This window comes from Pan paniscus, chromosome 17, assembly GCF_029289425.2.
Source record: "Pan paniscus chromosome 17, NHGRI_mPanPan1-v2.0_pri, whole genome shotgun sequence".
Classification (NCBI taxonomy): Eukaryota; Metazoa; Chordata; class Mammalia; order Primates; family Hominidae; genus Pan; species Pan paniscus.
In genome coordinates, this window is record NC_073266.2 from 70,283,189 (window position 1) to 70,300,826 (window position 17,638).

General features: G+C 37.8%; 1 protein-coding gene across 5 annotated transcripts in view; it reads left to right on the forward strand.

Moving 5' to 3' along the window:
- The window catches only part of DCC (DCC netrin 1 receptor), a 1,195,251-nt gene that overhangs the window by 418,559 nt on the left and 759,054 nt on the right, over positions 1-17,638 (forward strand). For 2 of the 5 annotated variants that reach the window (XM_055102431.2, XM_055102432.2), the window contains exon 1: positions 14,453-14,922. The exons of the other annotated variants lie outside the window; for them this stretch is intronic. In XM_055102431.2, coding sequence (XP_054958406.1) covers positions 14,862-14,922 — 61 coding nt within the window. In that variant the 5' untranslated portion in view covers positions 14,453-14,861. Of the gene's footprint in view, positions 1-14,452; positions 14,923-17,638 lie in introns of those variants that run through there. 5 annotated transcript variants of the gene reach the window in all.

Here is a 17,638-nt window from a genome sequence, read left to right on the forward strand (position 1 = left end):
CACATTTTACACAATGATCTTGCCATGCACCATTCATCCTATTTTCTAGGAGCTTCTCAAGTGCTCTTTAAGGCTTGAGTGCACACTTGGCTGGAGAGGGAAGGAAAGTAGGAAAGATAAATGAAGAACTATCATTCCATCCAACATTTTGTTAAAAGTTGCAAAGTAACAGGCTACTGACTATCAGTATTTCTAGTCATTTTGAGTTCTATCAGTAAAGAATACCTGGGCTATTAAGTCTCCGTTTGAAAGCAACTTCATCATACTGGCTGAAATTTGGGAATTTTATTTGTATCCAATTAGCTCTAATCTAAAATGCTGCAGTGTTTCTGTGCCATGTGTACTTCTATTTAGTCCTCTAGACTGAGAACAGCTGAAGAAGGGAAGCAGCGCTGAACTTATCTATGAAGCTTTCCTACCATCCCCTCTACTGTGTATCTAGCAAAGTATGTCATGTTAATAGTAGACATTTGCCTTACCAATGAAGACATGGGGCTTTATGCCATATAAAGAGAGCTTTCCGCTGTTGCCATCCTCCTCTCTACCTCTCCTTCTCTTCTTTGTCTCCCTTCTACTCCTCCTCCTTCTTCACTGGATTTCAGCAGATCAAACTCACCCATATATGTGCATACATAAACATACTCTTAACAAACTGAGTTGAAATAATTTGCTTTATATCTCAATAGCCTACAAATTAATTAACTATTGAAAACTTTGTGATTAGAAAATTGACTGTTTGGGAATATTCAAGTGCCACTTAAAAAGGAAAAAGCATGAGCATTTCTTCATTCCTTCCCTAACCCTTACCGTGAAAATGAACTTGCATCTGGCCAAGCACATCTTCCCTACTCTAAACGTTGCCAGCTATCTGAGCCTCTGGAGTATTTTCTGTTCAACAGACATAATAATAACCTACCTCCCAAGGCTGTGGTAATTTTCAAACAAGATCTAGGATGTAAAGCTCTAGTGCAGAGTAGATTCTTATTCAATGACAGCCATAGTATAAATAGAACTAACAACGATTATTATTGTGTTATTTTAATAATTATTAGGAATGAACAACTTTCAATATTCCCATGTGATGATGCAAAATATTTTTTTCAGGGCAATGAAAAATAGGCAACAAATCCTGAGACATACATATTGTAATCTTGGATCAGATATCTGCCTTTGCAATCTGTGAACACAAACTGGCAAGCCTGAATTAAGTTTTCAAAAAGTTAAATCTATGGGAGATTTTTTGGCAAGCACTGCCCAAATCCCTTGGAATAAAAGATTCATTTTTGACAAGTGGATCTACTATTATGTTAATGCAATCAATACAGTTTGTACTGACCAGAGCAGGCGTTGGAGATTGAGTGACCTTGCAATCATTTCCGAAACATGTACAGGGCACTCCTCTCAGCCTTCTTAATGGCTTTTCAACTGAAAAAGATTCACTGAAGCTGGTTCATGGGAGTTCACTTGGTCTCGACTTGGAGTTTAACACAACTGGTACCCTCCTGGGGATGAGGGATTAATTCTAATATGTAAGAAGACTAGATAACAACAGATTTCCTATGAATAAACATAAAAATCCCATTTTATTTTGCTTTTTTATACAACCATGACCCCCTGTCCACCCATCCCCACACCTACTCACCCACACAGCTCCTTGTCCACTGACTTGCCCTGCACACTCTAAGGAGCACGGTTGGAGCCTAAGTGGTACTTCTGCTTGCATTTATACTTCTGGGGATGGCGTGGGACAGGCTCCTCCAAGGGTAAAGCAATGTTGACTGCTGGATACTTTATATTGTATTTGTGTCCAGGTAGATTTGTCTTTGTTAATTTTTGAGCATTTACATTTTAACATTAAAACCACTGACTTGCTTTTTATAGCAGTTTCTGCTTCAGAAAGTGAATCTGTATACATTACCTTGTAATGCTCAGAAACTGTGATTTAAGTACCCAAATTGACAGGTTAAGAACTTACTGGAAAAAGCTAAGAGCTCTATGGCCAGAGATTGGGACTTAGATAGTCTAAATCCAGATGCACACTTATTCCCTTATCACTTTGCTTCTCAATCTAAGGACTAGATTTCAGAATGCTGTAAACAATTTCTTATGTAATCAGTCATTTATTTTTAATCAATGAAACTCTCCACAATACAAATTAAGGAAAATAACAATAATGGTAATAATGATAATAATGAAAATTGATTTATCCACTTAGTCCCTTAAAAATGTCAACTCCTTGTGGGAAACACTATGATTTAGATGTTTTCTTCTAAGATGAGAAGATTTTGCTATCATAGCTATACATTCAATAGTGACACATGACAAATCTGTGTCAGAAAAACAGACAGCGTATAATTTTTAAAATAAGCTCATAAATAATGATCTTTCTAGGAACACAATTTGGTAATCTTTTATCTTTCTAAGTGGTTTTACAATTCAGGCGAAGTTTGCATATTTTTTTTCTGCTTCTTAAAAATCAAGAAAATAAAAGGCCAACTAAATTGCATTTCTTGACTTGTTATTTCATTCAGGGACATATTTTTTTCTTCCCTATTACAATAGATGTTCAAGATGCAAATTGTCACACTCTGCTTTTAAATAACACCTGCATTATAATTAAAATTCCCCTGTGTTTTTAAAAAATAATTAATTACTTGAGGAGTTGTTTCAGTGGATTCTCTTCTAAAATGCCTCCCATTTAAATGAGTTATGAAATAATTACTGAAAGCATATTATGGTGAGAGAAGCTAGAATGAAGCATTTTGTGAAATGATAACCTGACCTTTATGTTCTTACTTAAAAGAACCTGAAAAAAAAACCTTAACTGAAGAGAAGGAAGAATAAACCACATTGCCTCAGGTCACTCAAATGTTATATAAAGGAAACACCAAGAAAAATGTTTATATTCCTTCTCTCTACAGGAGCAAATATAAGAATTTTGCCTAGAAGGTCAACTTCATCCTGTGCAGCAGTCTGGAAAATGTATCCCAGGGCCATTGAATATGCTCAGAATTCTATATGGGAAGGTTTGGTTACAGTGCAGAGCTTTCCATTTTACATTTATAGAGATATTGTTTATTTTCAAATGATAAGCAGAAAATTAAATTGCTCTGACTCCATAATTCTTAATGACTTAATGATCTTCATTTAGCTAAATGTTCCTATTGTTTTGTAGTTAAAGCATGAGAGAAAGAAAAAATAAGAAATGAATGTGGTCTTATAAGTAACTGTTGTATGTTTACTAGTCTTATCATTTTTCTTTTAATTTTATTGCTAAATCAAATTGAGATACAGCCATCACCAGTATTTCCCCAATGCCTATTCCATCACACAGCCCCCACACCCTCAACTTAAATATTTGCATTTTAAAGAGTAGGGTTTTAGTTGCCTCCTTCCTAAGTCAATTAACTCTGCAATAAAATTAAAATAGAAATATATTCCTGAAAAATATGCAGAGTGAAAAGACATCTTCTACATTATAAAATTTACAATAGAGAACTTGACAAGGCTTTTTATAGTAGAAACATCAACAAAATAACCTAAAAAAAATTTCAACCTTTCATTTCCTTTTCTTTGTTGTGAATTCTAATTCATGTGACAATGGAAATAGCTAATTATTCATTCTAAATTTAATCAGTATCTTAAGAGCTCTGTTCTTTTATTCAACTCTTAAGCTATCTACAGTTTGATTTTTGCTGGTACTGTAATGAAAATGCAAGAGAAACATCTAACACAACTCAGTAATAGTAACCAAAAACTCTTTTGAATTTTAGAAAACCTTTTTGGAATACAAAAATTTAAGTTTCTTGAAAAACGTCGAGATAAAAAAGATTCAAATCATAGTAATGTGAGAGAAAATAATGTAATATCTGTTCCTTTACATCACAAGGAAAATATATTACACTGTTAATCTTGTTAATCTTTAACAAAACACAGATTGACAAGAAAAAAGCATAACAAATTTATTTAAACAAAGTTATACACAAGTAACTTTCAGAAATGAAGACCCAAACCCCTAGGGAAAGCTTTATATTTTTATGCTAAGTCTTATAAGAGAAGTGGAGAATTGTGGAAAAACATGATTGGACAGAGAGCATAGACAAATGGAAATAAACTGGGGGAACTTGAGTAAGGTCTGGTTGTTCAAATAATTGTCTGCACCTCTGTATGATATTCCTTCCTGTATTAGTCTGTTCTCACACTGCCGTAAAGAACTGCCCAAGACTGGGTAGTTTATAAAGGAAAGAGGTTTAATTGACTCACAGTTCTGCAGGACTGGGGAAGCCTCAGGAAACTTGTAATCATGGTGGAAAGGGAAGCAAACATATCCTTCTTCACATGGCAGCAGGAAGGAGAAGAATGAGAGAAGTGCAGAGTGAAGAGGGGGAAAGCCACTCATGAAACCATCAGATCTCATGAGAACTCACTATCATGAGAACAGCATTAGGGAACAACCCCCATGGCTCAATCACCTCCCACGAGGTCCCTCCCACAACACTTGGGGATTACAATTTGGGTTACAATTCAAGATGAGATTCAGGTGGGGACAGAGAAGCAGACCATATCACTTCCCCTGGCTATGGGGCAGGACTCCTGTCACATGAGGGTTTCTTTTATGGACAGCTCTCACATAGAAAGGTGGGAGATAGTCAGAGAGTGACCTCCAAACCACCACATTTTGGTGTAGCATGTCCTGCACCCCATCATTAAGTAGAATAATTGTAGCATTACATTAGATAGCACAGTTATACAATTCTGATGAAATAATGATGGATAATAACTTTATGAACCTATTTCTGGTACTGATTTTTTTCCTATTTTTATGTGTATGGTAAAATATATTATTTAAACTCAATAATTATATGCAAACACATTTGAATTAAGATATTAATATTAGATACAAAGCTTTTCTACAAAGTAAAGAGACATCAAAATCTAGAATGTGTCCTGGAAGCCAAGTAAATTAATTAGAGGAAATCATGGAAAATCTCAGTGTATGGTACTTCAACCATCTTAAACGTGTACTGTCATAAGCAGTATATATAGATGAAAGTAATGAATACAGTTAGTGAACACAATTACTTATCTCCCTGTAAAAAGTTATTGTTAACAGTCTTTATATTTATAATCTATATCTGCATACTCTATAATAAGCAGTCTAATACATTGGTCATTGTATTAGTCCATTTTCACACTGCTAATAAAGACATACCAGAGACTGGGAAGAAAAAGAGGTTTATTACAGTCTACATGGCTGGGGAGGCCTCACAATCATGGCGGAAGGCAAGGACGAGCAAGTCACATCTTACATGGATGGTGGCAGGCAAAGAGAGAGCTTGTGCAAGGTAACTCCCCTTTTTAAAACCATCAGATCTTGTGAGAGTTATTCACTTCCATGAGAACAGTATGGGAAAGACCTGCCTCCATGATTCAATTACCTCCCACAGGGTCCCTCCCACAACATATGGTAATTCAAGATTAGATTTTGGTTGGGACACCGTCAAATCATATCAGTCATTACGCCTATCATTGCTAAATTTGCCTATTATTTGGTAGAGGTAAGAGAATAAATCAGAAAAAGCCATTTGGATTCATGCAAGAGCGACATATTTTTGACCTAGCAAATCAGTTGTTTTGGACCTTGAATCATGAAGTTAACATGAAACAATAACAATAAAACAGCAATGATAAATATTTCTGATAGAAATTCAATAATCAGAGCAGGTCCCAAATTTCCAAATTTATCTCTTCATTCTATGTTATACTGGGAATGAACAAACACAAACACATGCACACACACACACCTGTGACTCTTAGTGCTCTAGCCCAGAGTTCTTTGGAAGTTTCCTGTTAAAAGACAGAGCCTTAGTCTCAAAGGTCAAAGCACTTCCACTGAAAAACCTTGTTTGAAAAATTCCCTCTGTAGTCTCAGCTACTCGAGAGGCTGAGGTAGGAGAATGTCGTGAACCCAGGAGGCGGAGCTTGCAGTGAGCCGAGATAGCGCCACTGCAGTCTGGCCTGGGTGAAAGAATGAGACTCTGTCTCAAAAAAAAAAAAGAAGGAAAAAAAAAGAATTTCCACAGCATCTGAGGAGCAGCTTTTAGGTCCACAGAATTTATCACAGGTTCTTAACTAGCGCTTATTTTGAAATGTAACTCAGGTATCTCTAATTGGGCCAGATGGAGCTATGGAGTTCTAATTTCTGGAGGGCAGTTAAGCCTCAAAGTTTGGTTTCTCAGAGTAGCATGTCTACCTTCAGAATCCCAATGAGCATGTGTCAGAGAAAAGTTACATTTAAATAGTTTGATAGGCTGGGCATGGTGGCTCATGCCTGTAATCCCAACATTTGGGAGGCTGAGATGGCAGGATTGCTTGAGCCCAGGAATTCAAGATCAGCATGGGCAACATAGTGAGACCACTGTCTCTACAAAAAAATAAAAAATTATCTGGCTGTGGTGGTGCATGCCTGTAGTCCCAGCTACTTGGGAGTCTGAGGCAGAAGGATCACTTGAGCCAGGAGGTCAAGGCTGCTGTAAGCTGTGAGCGTGCCACTGCACTGCAGTCTGAGTGACAGAGTGAGACCTTATCTCGAAAAAAAAAAAAAAAACATTTTTTAAACAAAAATTTAAAAAATATTTGATAGGTCTCAGTATATCTGGGGCTGGGAGTGGTGGCTCATGCCTGTAATCCCAACACTTTGGGAGGCTGAAGCAGGAGGATCACTTAAAGACAGGAGTTTGAGACCAGTCTGAGCAACATAGCAAAGTCCCATCTCTACATAAGATTTAAAAATTAGCCAGGTATGGTAGTACGTGCCTGCAGTCCTAGCTACTTAGGAGGCTGAAGTGGGAGGTTGCTTGAGCCCAGGAGTTTGAGGCTGCAATGATCTGTGATTGCACCACTGCACTCCAGCCTGGGCAACAGAGTGAGATCACAACTTAAAAAAAAGATGGTCATATATGTGGGATATAGTTTGTGTGACAGGATCTGTATTCTATCACATCTGCATATTTCCCATGATGATCTGTAAAGGAATGAGTTTACACTATTTATATCCTAACTTAGGTTACCCAGAGATATTTAGATATAAACACAGTACACAGACACATTCACACACCTTTCCATTTAGATGGCTCTTCCTAGATAAGCTTCTGTGTCTTCAATCTACTGATGAACACCACGGTCATAAAATCTGCTTGTTGATTTATAACTCCTGTTCTTTTCATACACATTTTAAAAATCTGCTTTAAAAAATCAGTTTCATTGTAACCCTGAGGCTTTATCACCCTTGAAACAGGCTGCTCATCAGGTTCATTTACTAAGATTTTACCTGAAACACTTCACCAACTAGAAACCTATTTAAGAAAGTATGTTAAAGATTAATAAAGCCTATATAGCTTCAACATTAAATTTCAGTGCTGGTTGGTTTTATTGGATTGGATTTTTGTGGTCCCTTTTGCAAAGGAATTCATCTCCAAAGGCTGAAACATGACATAAAAAATAATTAGTATTTCTTTGATGCAGAAGGCACAGGTTCCAGGAGCATCCTTTGAATCCCACAGTGCATTGGGCACTCCATGAGCCAATCTTGTGGCTGTTTTTCTAAAGTTGTTTCCAGTTATGTCCCAGCCCAGGAGTGGCCAGGTTTGGAATATGTAATTGCAGATAAAATAAATGTTCTCTTCCACCTCAGTATACACATTGTGAATATCTGGGATTTGTTTATTTGTTTTTATTGGGAAATAGTTTATATACCATAACATTTACCCTTTAAAAGTATATAATCCAGTCACTATTAGAATATTCATAAAATCGTGCAACCATCACCACTATCTAATTCCATAACATTTTCATCACTCCTATCTCCCCTTCTGCTCCTGCTCTGGAAAACACTTATCTACTTCCTGTCTTTGCTATTTAACATAAATGAGATTATCTGATTATCCTGTGGCTTGTTTTTTCACTTAATGATATATCTTGGGCATCTTCCTATATTTGTTCTTACAGATCAGTTTCATGGTTTTTAATTCCTGCATAATATTTCATGGTTTATGATTCACATATTGAAAGCTATTCTATTTGTTTCTGAATTTTTGCTTTTGCTAATAATTCATTAATGAATGTTCTTGTATTTAGTAAATGCTCTTCTGTACATACCTTTGACAAGTCTTCTTCTTACCTAGTGGTGTAATGACTTAATCAAATGGTATGAACATTTTGATAGAAACTGGTATATTCAAGAGCATTTTATTAGCCTGGACCTAAACATTGTAAGCCAGGATTTGTTTTACTGCTATTGACTGAGCATATAGAGCTGGCTTCTTCTTAACTTGTAAATATCATTGAAGCCTACTGCCTACTCTGATAAGAATAGTGACAAGTTGACACTGTTAATGAATAGCCATAGGCATTTGTCAGAGAGAATCTTATACATGGAAACCTAGAGGAATGCATCTCATCCATGTCCTGGGTTTCTGACTATGGTTTGGATATTCGTCCCCTCCAAACCTCGTGTGGAAATTTGATCCACAAGGTGGGGCCTAATGGGAGGTGTTTGTGTTATGACAGTGGATTTCTCAGAATGGCTCAGTGCCATCCTCACAGTGATAAATGAGCTCTTGCTTTATTAGTTCCCAGGAGAGCTGGTTGTTAAAAAGAGCCTGGTGTCTCCTCCCTCTCCCTCTTGTTTCCTCTCTTATCATGTGATGTCTGTACATGCTGGCTTCCCTTCACCTTCTGCCACAAATGGAAGCAGCTTGAGGCCCTTATCAGAAGTAGATGTTGGCACCATGTTTCTTGCACAGCTTTCAAAACCGAAAGCCAAATGAACGTTTTTTCTTTATAAGTTATCCAACCTCAGACATTCCTTTATAGTAATACACATAGTCTAAGACAATTTTCCATGTACTGATTTGTGTCTCTTCTGCTGTCTGTAAAAAGAAGTTTCTAGTAGATATCACTCCATGAACTATCTTGGGATTCCTCTTAGGTCCAAAATAACAATTTTTCAGGCCCTGTATATAATGTCAGACCCCATAGAGTCACATCAGCATACCATAGAAGAATGAGAACTCTTTCTGGTGGCCTAAATGTCTTTTAGCATCTGAGTCCTGCCTATGCCTCTAGCCTCATTTTCTTTTCTTTTTTTTCTTTCTTTCTTTTTTTTTTTTTTTTTGAGACAGATCATTGCTCACGTTGCCCAGGCTGGAGTGCAGTGATGTGATCTCAGCTCACTGCAACCTCCGCCTCCCAGGTTCAAGCCAAGCAATTCTCCTGCCTCAGCCACCCGAGTATCTGGGATTACAGGCATGTGCTAGCACGCCTGGCTAATTTTTTTTTTTTTTTTTTTTTTTTTTTTGTATTTTTAGTAGAGATGGGGTCACCATGTTGGCCAGGCTGGTTTTGAACTCCTGACCTCAAGTGATCCTCCTGCCTTGGCCTCCCAAAGTGCTAGGATTACAGGCATAAGCCACTGCACCCAGATTCTAGCCTCATTTGTAACCAAATCCATACTCATCTCTTCATGTTTTACAGCAATTTGATAAATGTGCATTCTGGTGCCACGGCTTTGCACCCTTTATTCTATATGCCTTATTCTCTCATACATCATGCTAGCTCTTGCCTTTTTTTCCTCAGACTCAGTTCTTGAAACCCACCTTCAGGAACCTTTAACTGGCCCCCTAGACTAGGAGAGGCTCCATCTTCTTTGTGCTCACCGTAATCTATCCTTCCCTCTGTCATTGCATGGAGCATATTACACTGTATCCTTACAAGGCTCCTAGACAAACACGCCTCCTTCCCTGGCCAAAGATCTCATAAAGACACAGACCATGTTACATTTGTCTTAGCTTCCCTAGGCAGTGAGACTCCACAGAACCTTGCTAGTTGTGTGGGGTAACACGGTGGTTAGGGGCACAGGCTTCAGAGCTAGTCAGCCTCAGAATCTATCTCTTGGCCATTCACTAGTTCTGCAAACGTGGGACAACTGTGGAAACGTTCTGGGCCTAGTTTTTTCATGTATTAATGGCTATGAGATAGTGTCTATCTTCTATGCTTATTGTGAAGATTACCAAATAATGCTGAACAGAGGACCTAAAACATAGTGAAGCAGGACGTTTCCCTGACCCCTTCACTGGACTCGCAACAGGGGTTCTTCCTTTACTCAGCCCACTGCTCTCAACTCCTTGTGGAGGGAGCGCACAAGTGAACAAGTCAGCAACTGGAGTACACAAGTGCTAGAACCAGTCGGCCATTTTGGTGCCGGCAGGATCAAACTCTAATCACTAGACCTGCTGCACACCCTTCACAGGAGGGAGTGCACAAGCGAGCAGGTACAGGAGCCAGAGCAAGCACTTTTGGGCGCCAGCAGGAGCAAACTCTATGCAGGCCCCATGGCAGCATCCGGGTGGGGTGCCTGCAATTCCGGAAGGCCCAGAGGGTGTGTTACAGTGCTTTCAGCTCTGCCATCTGCAGACAGCTTAAGTGTTAACAGCTCAGTGGGCCCATGGCTACCCTCTGCCAACTAAGGCAAAGAGCCAGTGTGACAGCTTCCTGTATCTGCACTCATGGCTCCCAAGCTCTTGTCCAGCATCCAGGAAATATAAGGTTGCATGAATAAATTGAAGGATGGTAAATGTGGGGGATTTTATTGCCGATGAAAGTGGCTCTCGGTGGGAAGAGAAGCTGAAATAGTACAGTGTGGGGGAAGGGTAGGTAATCTTCCCTTGAAGTCTGGCCATCTCTGGCTGAATTCTTTTTTGAAGTTATGCCATCAAGCTGTTCCTCTGAAGTCAAGCCACTTCTCTCCAATCATCCGGCTGCTTCTCCCCTCTGCTGGCTGAGTATGGGGTCTTTACAGGCACATGATGAGATGCGGTGGGGTCATGGGTGGTTTAGGAAAAGGCAACATTTGAGCAGGAAAACAGGGATATAAGTTCTCATTTTAGGTGGTGATTTCAGGCTTTTTAGCTTGAGGGTGAGATTTTGTCAGGGACCCACCCTTTTCTGCCTAGAATTTCTCTGTCCCCTGTCCCCATCAATGGTAAAAGCTCAATAAGTGAGGCTTTATGAAAAACAGAAAATCAGGGTAGTATTAAAGATTCCCCAGGTATCTTGCAGCAAATAGGAAGAGAGAATCCCCATGAAGAAGGCTTTTTCTATGTGGGGACACATATCCTGTGTCTTTGCTGCTCTATGAGTATTGGCCTGTTTCCCATGCAAAGGTTTATTCTTCCCCATCTAGGTGGGCCCTCTGCAAACATATGAGATTATATTTATCTTTTTAAAGTTCTTAGCACCAATATTGTAGGATCAATACTTCTGCCTGAAGTAAATAGGATCAATCAAATAATGACTGTGCTAGAAAGTAGTTGGATAATACTCAGGGTTCATGATTTTTTTATTTGATGATATTGAAACACATCTCTTTAACCTCACTTAGCAAAAGTCAGAAGTAAAGTTTGTCATGGCTTTGAAGAACTTTCTATGGGTCAGCAAACCTTGGGACAATTTCACTACATTCTAGGAAGGCATGTAAACTACCTATTGGCCAGCTACTCCAGGCAGCCTTTAACATATCACAAAAGTAAATGGTCATTACAGACATAAAAATAATGGGGTCAAGAGACTCATGCTTATTATGACTTGAATTAACAACTATGTTTTCACACAAATCTTCATTATTTATAACTGGCTTAGACAATTATCCCTCCTTTTACGCTTGTTGGTTTCTTGTGTTCAAAAACTGCAAGCAGTTACTTTATTTTGCCCGAAGGTCTAAATTTGTTTCTTCCAACACTAAGCCATTTTTCCCAAGTCTTATTTTTCCCTTGAATTTGTGTAAATACCTGTAGTACAAACGTTTCACTTTAAAAAAGGGCTTTTTAAAAGCCGTTTTTCTAGGAAATATTTTAATAATCAGCATTATTTATGTTGCCTGTGTAGTTATGTAAATAATTTCAGCCTTTCCTCACAAACAACTCTTATAACTTAACATGCCTTCAGAAAATGTGAATAAGATTACCAGATAATGCCTCCCCAGTAAGCATGTTAGCACTTCAGAAAGAAAATGGGAGTGCTGAGTTGAGAATGTGTGTTAGGCACAATGACAATAACAAGGAGGATTACAAATGAAATAGCGCTACAAATAGCACCACAGTTTGGAGGAGGAAAGCAATTTGGTGAAGTGAAAGATGTTAAATGTTTTAATTTTCTTCTATGCCAGTAAAATCTTGTAAAACAAGGTGACATATTAAATTTTCTATACTACAGTCTCTCCAAGAGCCTGTCAACATTTTCATTGTAAACTCTATTTTCAGAGCTTTATAACTCAGCATTAAGAATTCACTCTGGCTTGACATTTAGAGTGTAAGGTCTTACCTGGAGAACATGTGTTTCACATGTTTTAAAAATTACGAGTTTATCCATTTCTCAGTTTATAATGAGTAACCTTTTCACACTTTTTCCCTTGTCTGCTGTGCCTCAGAAATTGCAGGGAGAAGGCTTACCTATGGTAAATCGCCAATGGGAGAAGAATCTACAGATGTGGTCAACACAGGTCAGGGCTGCTGATTTTCATTACTGAAACTCACAAAGAGCTTCTGTAGAAAGCAAAGAGCTCTGCTATGCTGCCCTCAACATTTCAGACTAGACTTTGTGCTATCCAAGGGGTATATTTTACCATGACAAAAACCTGACTGATTGCAGAATTCTTAGTCCCCAGTCTGTTTATTTCAACATTTGTATTATGTTGTGGCTGGCATAAGACCTTTTCCTAAAGCTTTACAACATACACCCTAATCTTGCTTCTTTGTTTTTAAGTCTTCTTTGCATGTGTTTGTGTGCATGTGTGTGTGTGCATGTGGCTTATTTTCCACCTTTCTGTCATTATTTAGCATAGGGAGGTTTTCAGTCAATATTATTCAGTAATACGGCTACCCTCTTTATACCTTGAAATACCTACAGTTTAATCTCTGGAAGAATTAGTTTTTAGAAAGTTAGAATTAGAAAAGGGTGAGGGAGAAATAAACAAGGAAGCAACAGAAGAGAAAAATATCTGTGGCCATTTGATATCAGACCTTAAAATGTCTTGAGGACTGAGTAACTACCATGGCTTCCCAAAAGGATCATATGTGGGTTGTCTAGGAAAAAAATGGAATTCCTTCAATAAAATACATGGTAGCAAGTCTTCAGTTCTAGGTTATTTCAGGAGAATCCTAGACAATCATCACTTCCTGATATGTATTGAGAATTATTTCACTCCCACCTAATTGCATTGTATTTTACATGGCTGACAAATTATCTTCCAAAGTGGATGTACCATTTTGCATTTCCACTAGCAATTAATGACAGTTTGTTGCTCCACATAACCTTCATCATTTGATGTCAGTGTTCTGACTTTTGGGCATTCTAATTAGACGCATAGTGGTATTTCACTGTTATTTTAATTTATCACTTCCTAATGACATATGATATAGAATATCTTTTCATATGCTTATTTGCCACCTGTGTGTCTTCTTTGGTCAGATATATGTGCAGGTCTTTTACCTGTTTTAAAATTGAATTATTCATTTTTTTCTGAGTGTTAAAAATTTTTGTATATTTGGTTTGACAGTCCTTTATCAGATACATCTTCTGTAAATATTTTCTCCTGTTCTGGAGCTTGTGTCTTCATTCTCTTGATGGCATCCTTCATGGAGCAGAAGTTTTTAATTTTAATGCAATTCAGTCTATCAATTATTTCTTTCAAGGATCATGCCTTTACATATTGTTGTATCTCAAAAGTTGTCTAAAAGCCATCTCTATACCCAAGATCATTTAGACTTTCTTCTATGTTTTCTTCTAGGAGTTTTATAGTTTCATGTTTTACATTTACATCTGTGATTCATTTTGAGTTAAGTTTGTGAAGTATGTAAGGTCTGTGTCTAGATTCTTTATTTTTCTTTTGCATGATGATGTCCAGTTGTTTCAGCATCAATTGTTGAAAAAAACTGTCTCTCACCATAATACTGTCTTTGTTCCTTTATCAAAAACCAGTTGGCTATATTTTCAAAACATTTTTAGTGTGTTTATTTCTTTCCATGTCTATTAACACCATCCAAACAGAAACTGCCATCATCTCTTGCCTGCTTCTCCTAAAACGGTCTATTAATTAGTTGACAATATATTTCATACACAGAGGAGAGTTGTCTTTTAAAGCATTTGAAGTTGGTGGATGATTTTCCACTGCTTTTAGGATCAAATATAAACCTTTAGTGAAATGTAAAGCCCTGTGGAATCTGGCTTCCTCCTGCCATCCCTTCTCTCTCTTTTCCTCTCCTTCCTCCCCAGCCAACTTCATTTCTGCCAATTTCTTCATAATGCTCCAGCCATATTTTTTTTTCACTTCCTTGAGCATGTCTCACTTCCTCCCACATCAAGTCTTGGACTATGGAGTAACTTCGTGGAGATCCTAAACGCACCTGCCTTTGGTTTAGCTCATTGCTCTGTTCATTCTTTAAAGCTGTTTTGCTGTTTCTTTCTCTGAGCTATCTGTTGAGTGTTTAGGTATCACTGCTAACTACTATCGCATACCATGCCCTCAGTGTCCTTCATAACAATTGCCAATTATAATTTCATTATTTGTTTAGCACATGCCTTCCTCACTAGAGTGAAGGCTTCCTGAGAGCAGTCAGAATCATATCTGTCATCTTTGCTGTTGTATTCACAGTGGGCACAGTATTATAGTGTCTGAATGTCCTACCAGAGTCATGGGCAGTGACTGAACTGGAATCATCAGAACTGCAGAGCCAAGGAGCTGAGGGTTAAGCTCAAGATTACTGGAGCCCAGGACTTCTCTATTCATCTAGGAGTGAAGTAATCCAATGAAAAGTCAAAAGACTTTAGTTATCAGTGTACAGGGAAAACCTAGAGAACAAGGACTTGGTGAGTCATGGAATCTTGGACTTAGAAAAGATAAAAGTCTGCATGTAGAAGTCAGTAGTTTTAATAGTGATCTCACATTCAGAGCATTACATGATTCAGGGTTCATCTTCCTTCGCCATCCTTCAAAGCACATAGTCCAGAGATCATTTCATTTTCTATACATGGTTCCTCACATGCTGAGGAAGACGGGACAATGTTCTTGGCCTCTCCTTCCCATTGGGCCTCCACAGGGGAAAATTAGCAGCATTCATTTTTTCCATTTTAAAGAAATAATCCGCTTTTCTTTTCAGAAAGCAGTTTTCCAATGCTCTGAAGTTTACGTTCATGCCTCACTGGGCCTGATTTATTAAGTGTCATCTGAGCAAAGAGGCGCCCTGGGGTGGCCCAGCATTAGAGCTGGTGCTTGAGCCCAGATGCACGCACAGAATGGTACATGAAGCAGGCAGAAGGTGGAGACCATATATTTCTTTTAATGCAGTAAAGAAAAAGTATTCACATAGAATGAATATTTAAATAAATGAGTAATGTAATTATTTTTCAGTTCCATTCAATTAAAAAATATTTATTCAAATTAAAAGGGAATATGCCTGAGCCCCTTACTAGCTGACATTGGTGATTTCTCTAGCACTTTCTCCCTTAGAGAGCCACTGGCCTTCTTCTCCTTCCAGAGGCTGGGGATGCTCTCACTTTTCTTTCCTATACTCTATGGGGGGACAGATAAGCAGGAAACTTCCTCTACATAGAAACACTAGTGAGTCAATTTCCAAACCCAGAGACATTTTGGTGCATTACACTCACTAATATAAGATGGAGACATTGTTATCAGAGAGGTCTCTAACAAAGTTTTCTCTGTGCTATTTTATCTATGTGAGGGAGGTGGGAATTTCTTCAATATCAAAAACCTCCTTTAATATTGAGCAGTTTTTTGCACTTGATCTTAGCCAAAAGGCCAAGTAGCACTGAAATGTTTTTTGTTTGTTTGCCCCCTCCACACACCTTCTCTCTCTAGTCACCTCTCTCATATTTTAATTAACTCGTAAGTTCAGTGCTTCTCAAATTTGGTGTGTAACAGAATCTTCTGTAGAAACTTGTAAAAAAAAAAAAAGAAAAGAAAAGAAAAAGAAAGAACAAGGCCCAGGTGTTCTACCTCAGTGAGGCTGTTGGCTTTATTAGCTCCCCAGGTGATTCTAATATATACCAAAGTTTAATATGTCTATGGTTTCATGTTTACACGAGATAACACTATGCTTTGTTACTCCATAATAACCTCTTTTTTTCATAATGTGGTTGTTTACTCAATGATACATTCTTTTTACTTACTAGAGTTGAATCATTTTTGATTCTTGGAAGCTATTAACTATCAGATTCTCTTTATTAGAAGTTATTGTCATGACAAACACTTAGGTAAATGGCGATTTTGTCAATTTATGCTGAATATCTCTTGGTTTAGGAACTTTATGTTAACTGTTATTCTTTTAAGACTAGTCCATTGTACCATGATTAAAAACAGACAGTAAACCATGGATATCAAGAGAATAATAGCGAGAGGTTTGTAAGTGTGTATTGTGGGGCACCAGCAATTTATTTTTCAGAAAGCCTTATTAAATGCATCTCTACGGATTGCCATGGTTTATGGCAGAAGTGATGTGATGATTTGTATTAGAGTTTTAATAACTTTAGAGTTGAAAAATTTATTCTGCTTTCAGTTCCTTCCCTCTGGCTGACAGTTAATGTCCAAGGTACTTAATCAGAGAAACTACCATGGGAGGTCTAATAATACTGTGCAACAAAGGGAAAAGCACATCTCTAGGATCAATTTCAGAGCCAGCTGTATTTTCTCCTTAAAGAAATAATAACTCAAATGAGATAAGGTCCTGCCTTCAAGGAGATTTCAGTCCAGAAAAAGATCTGATCCATCACAGTGCTTTTGTTTTTTATTATATTGGGTGGTGTTTTGTCTTTCTTTATTTCTTTCTTTCATGGTAAGGACTCAATGGAAGCTGAAATTCCCCGAGGAGTGTTTTAGCGTCTTATCTCTAGTTTCTTGCCTCTAAAGTTGAAGTTACAGTAGCACAGTACACACACGTGTTTCTCCTTCTTGCTTATCCTGGAGACTTCCTGCTTAAATATATATTGAAATGGTTGCAAATATTTTCATTGCCAAGAAAATAAACTGCAAATTGTTTGGTTGTCTGGCATTCAGAGTGCTATGGGCATAGATCCTTGATGGCAGATTGACTGTATGGCTATAGCTATCATATGATGACTCTTCAATCCCTTTATGACTTTTATGAGAGAACCCCACCACATCCTCCAGAGGCTGCTGTAACTATTAACAGCAACTGCAAATAACTTTGCAAAAGGAAATTATACTTTGAGTGGAAGAGCCTAGATTTAAGGTAATGAAATCCCTGAAAACTATAGCCTATGTGTTAAGATTTATTCTTTCAGTTGGTTAGATATCAAACTACGATTCTGGCCTTTGAACTCTTAATGGTGAAGATTTTTATCTTACATGATGAACACATTACAACAATTTTGTTATCTGAACATTGAGTAAGTTAGTAGCCACAACGAAGAGGTCAGCCTTATATTTTATATCCTTAACTATGAGTTCTATTTCAAGATGATGTATTCACCAAATCTTTATTAGTTTCCCCAACAATACTGTGGGCATTGATATAAAAAGTTTATAGGAATTGAAAAATTAACCCCC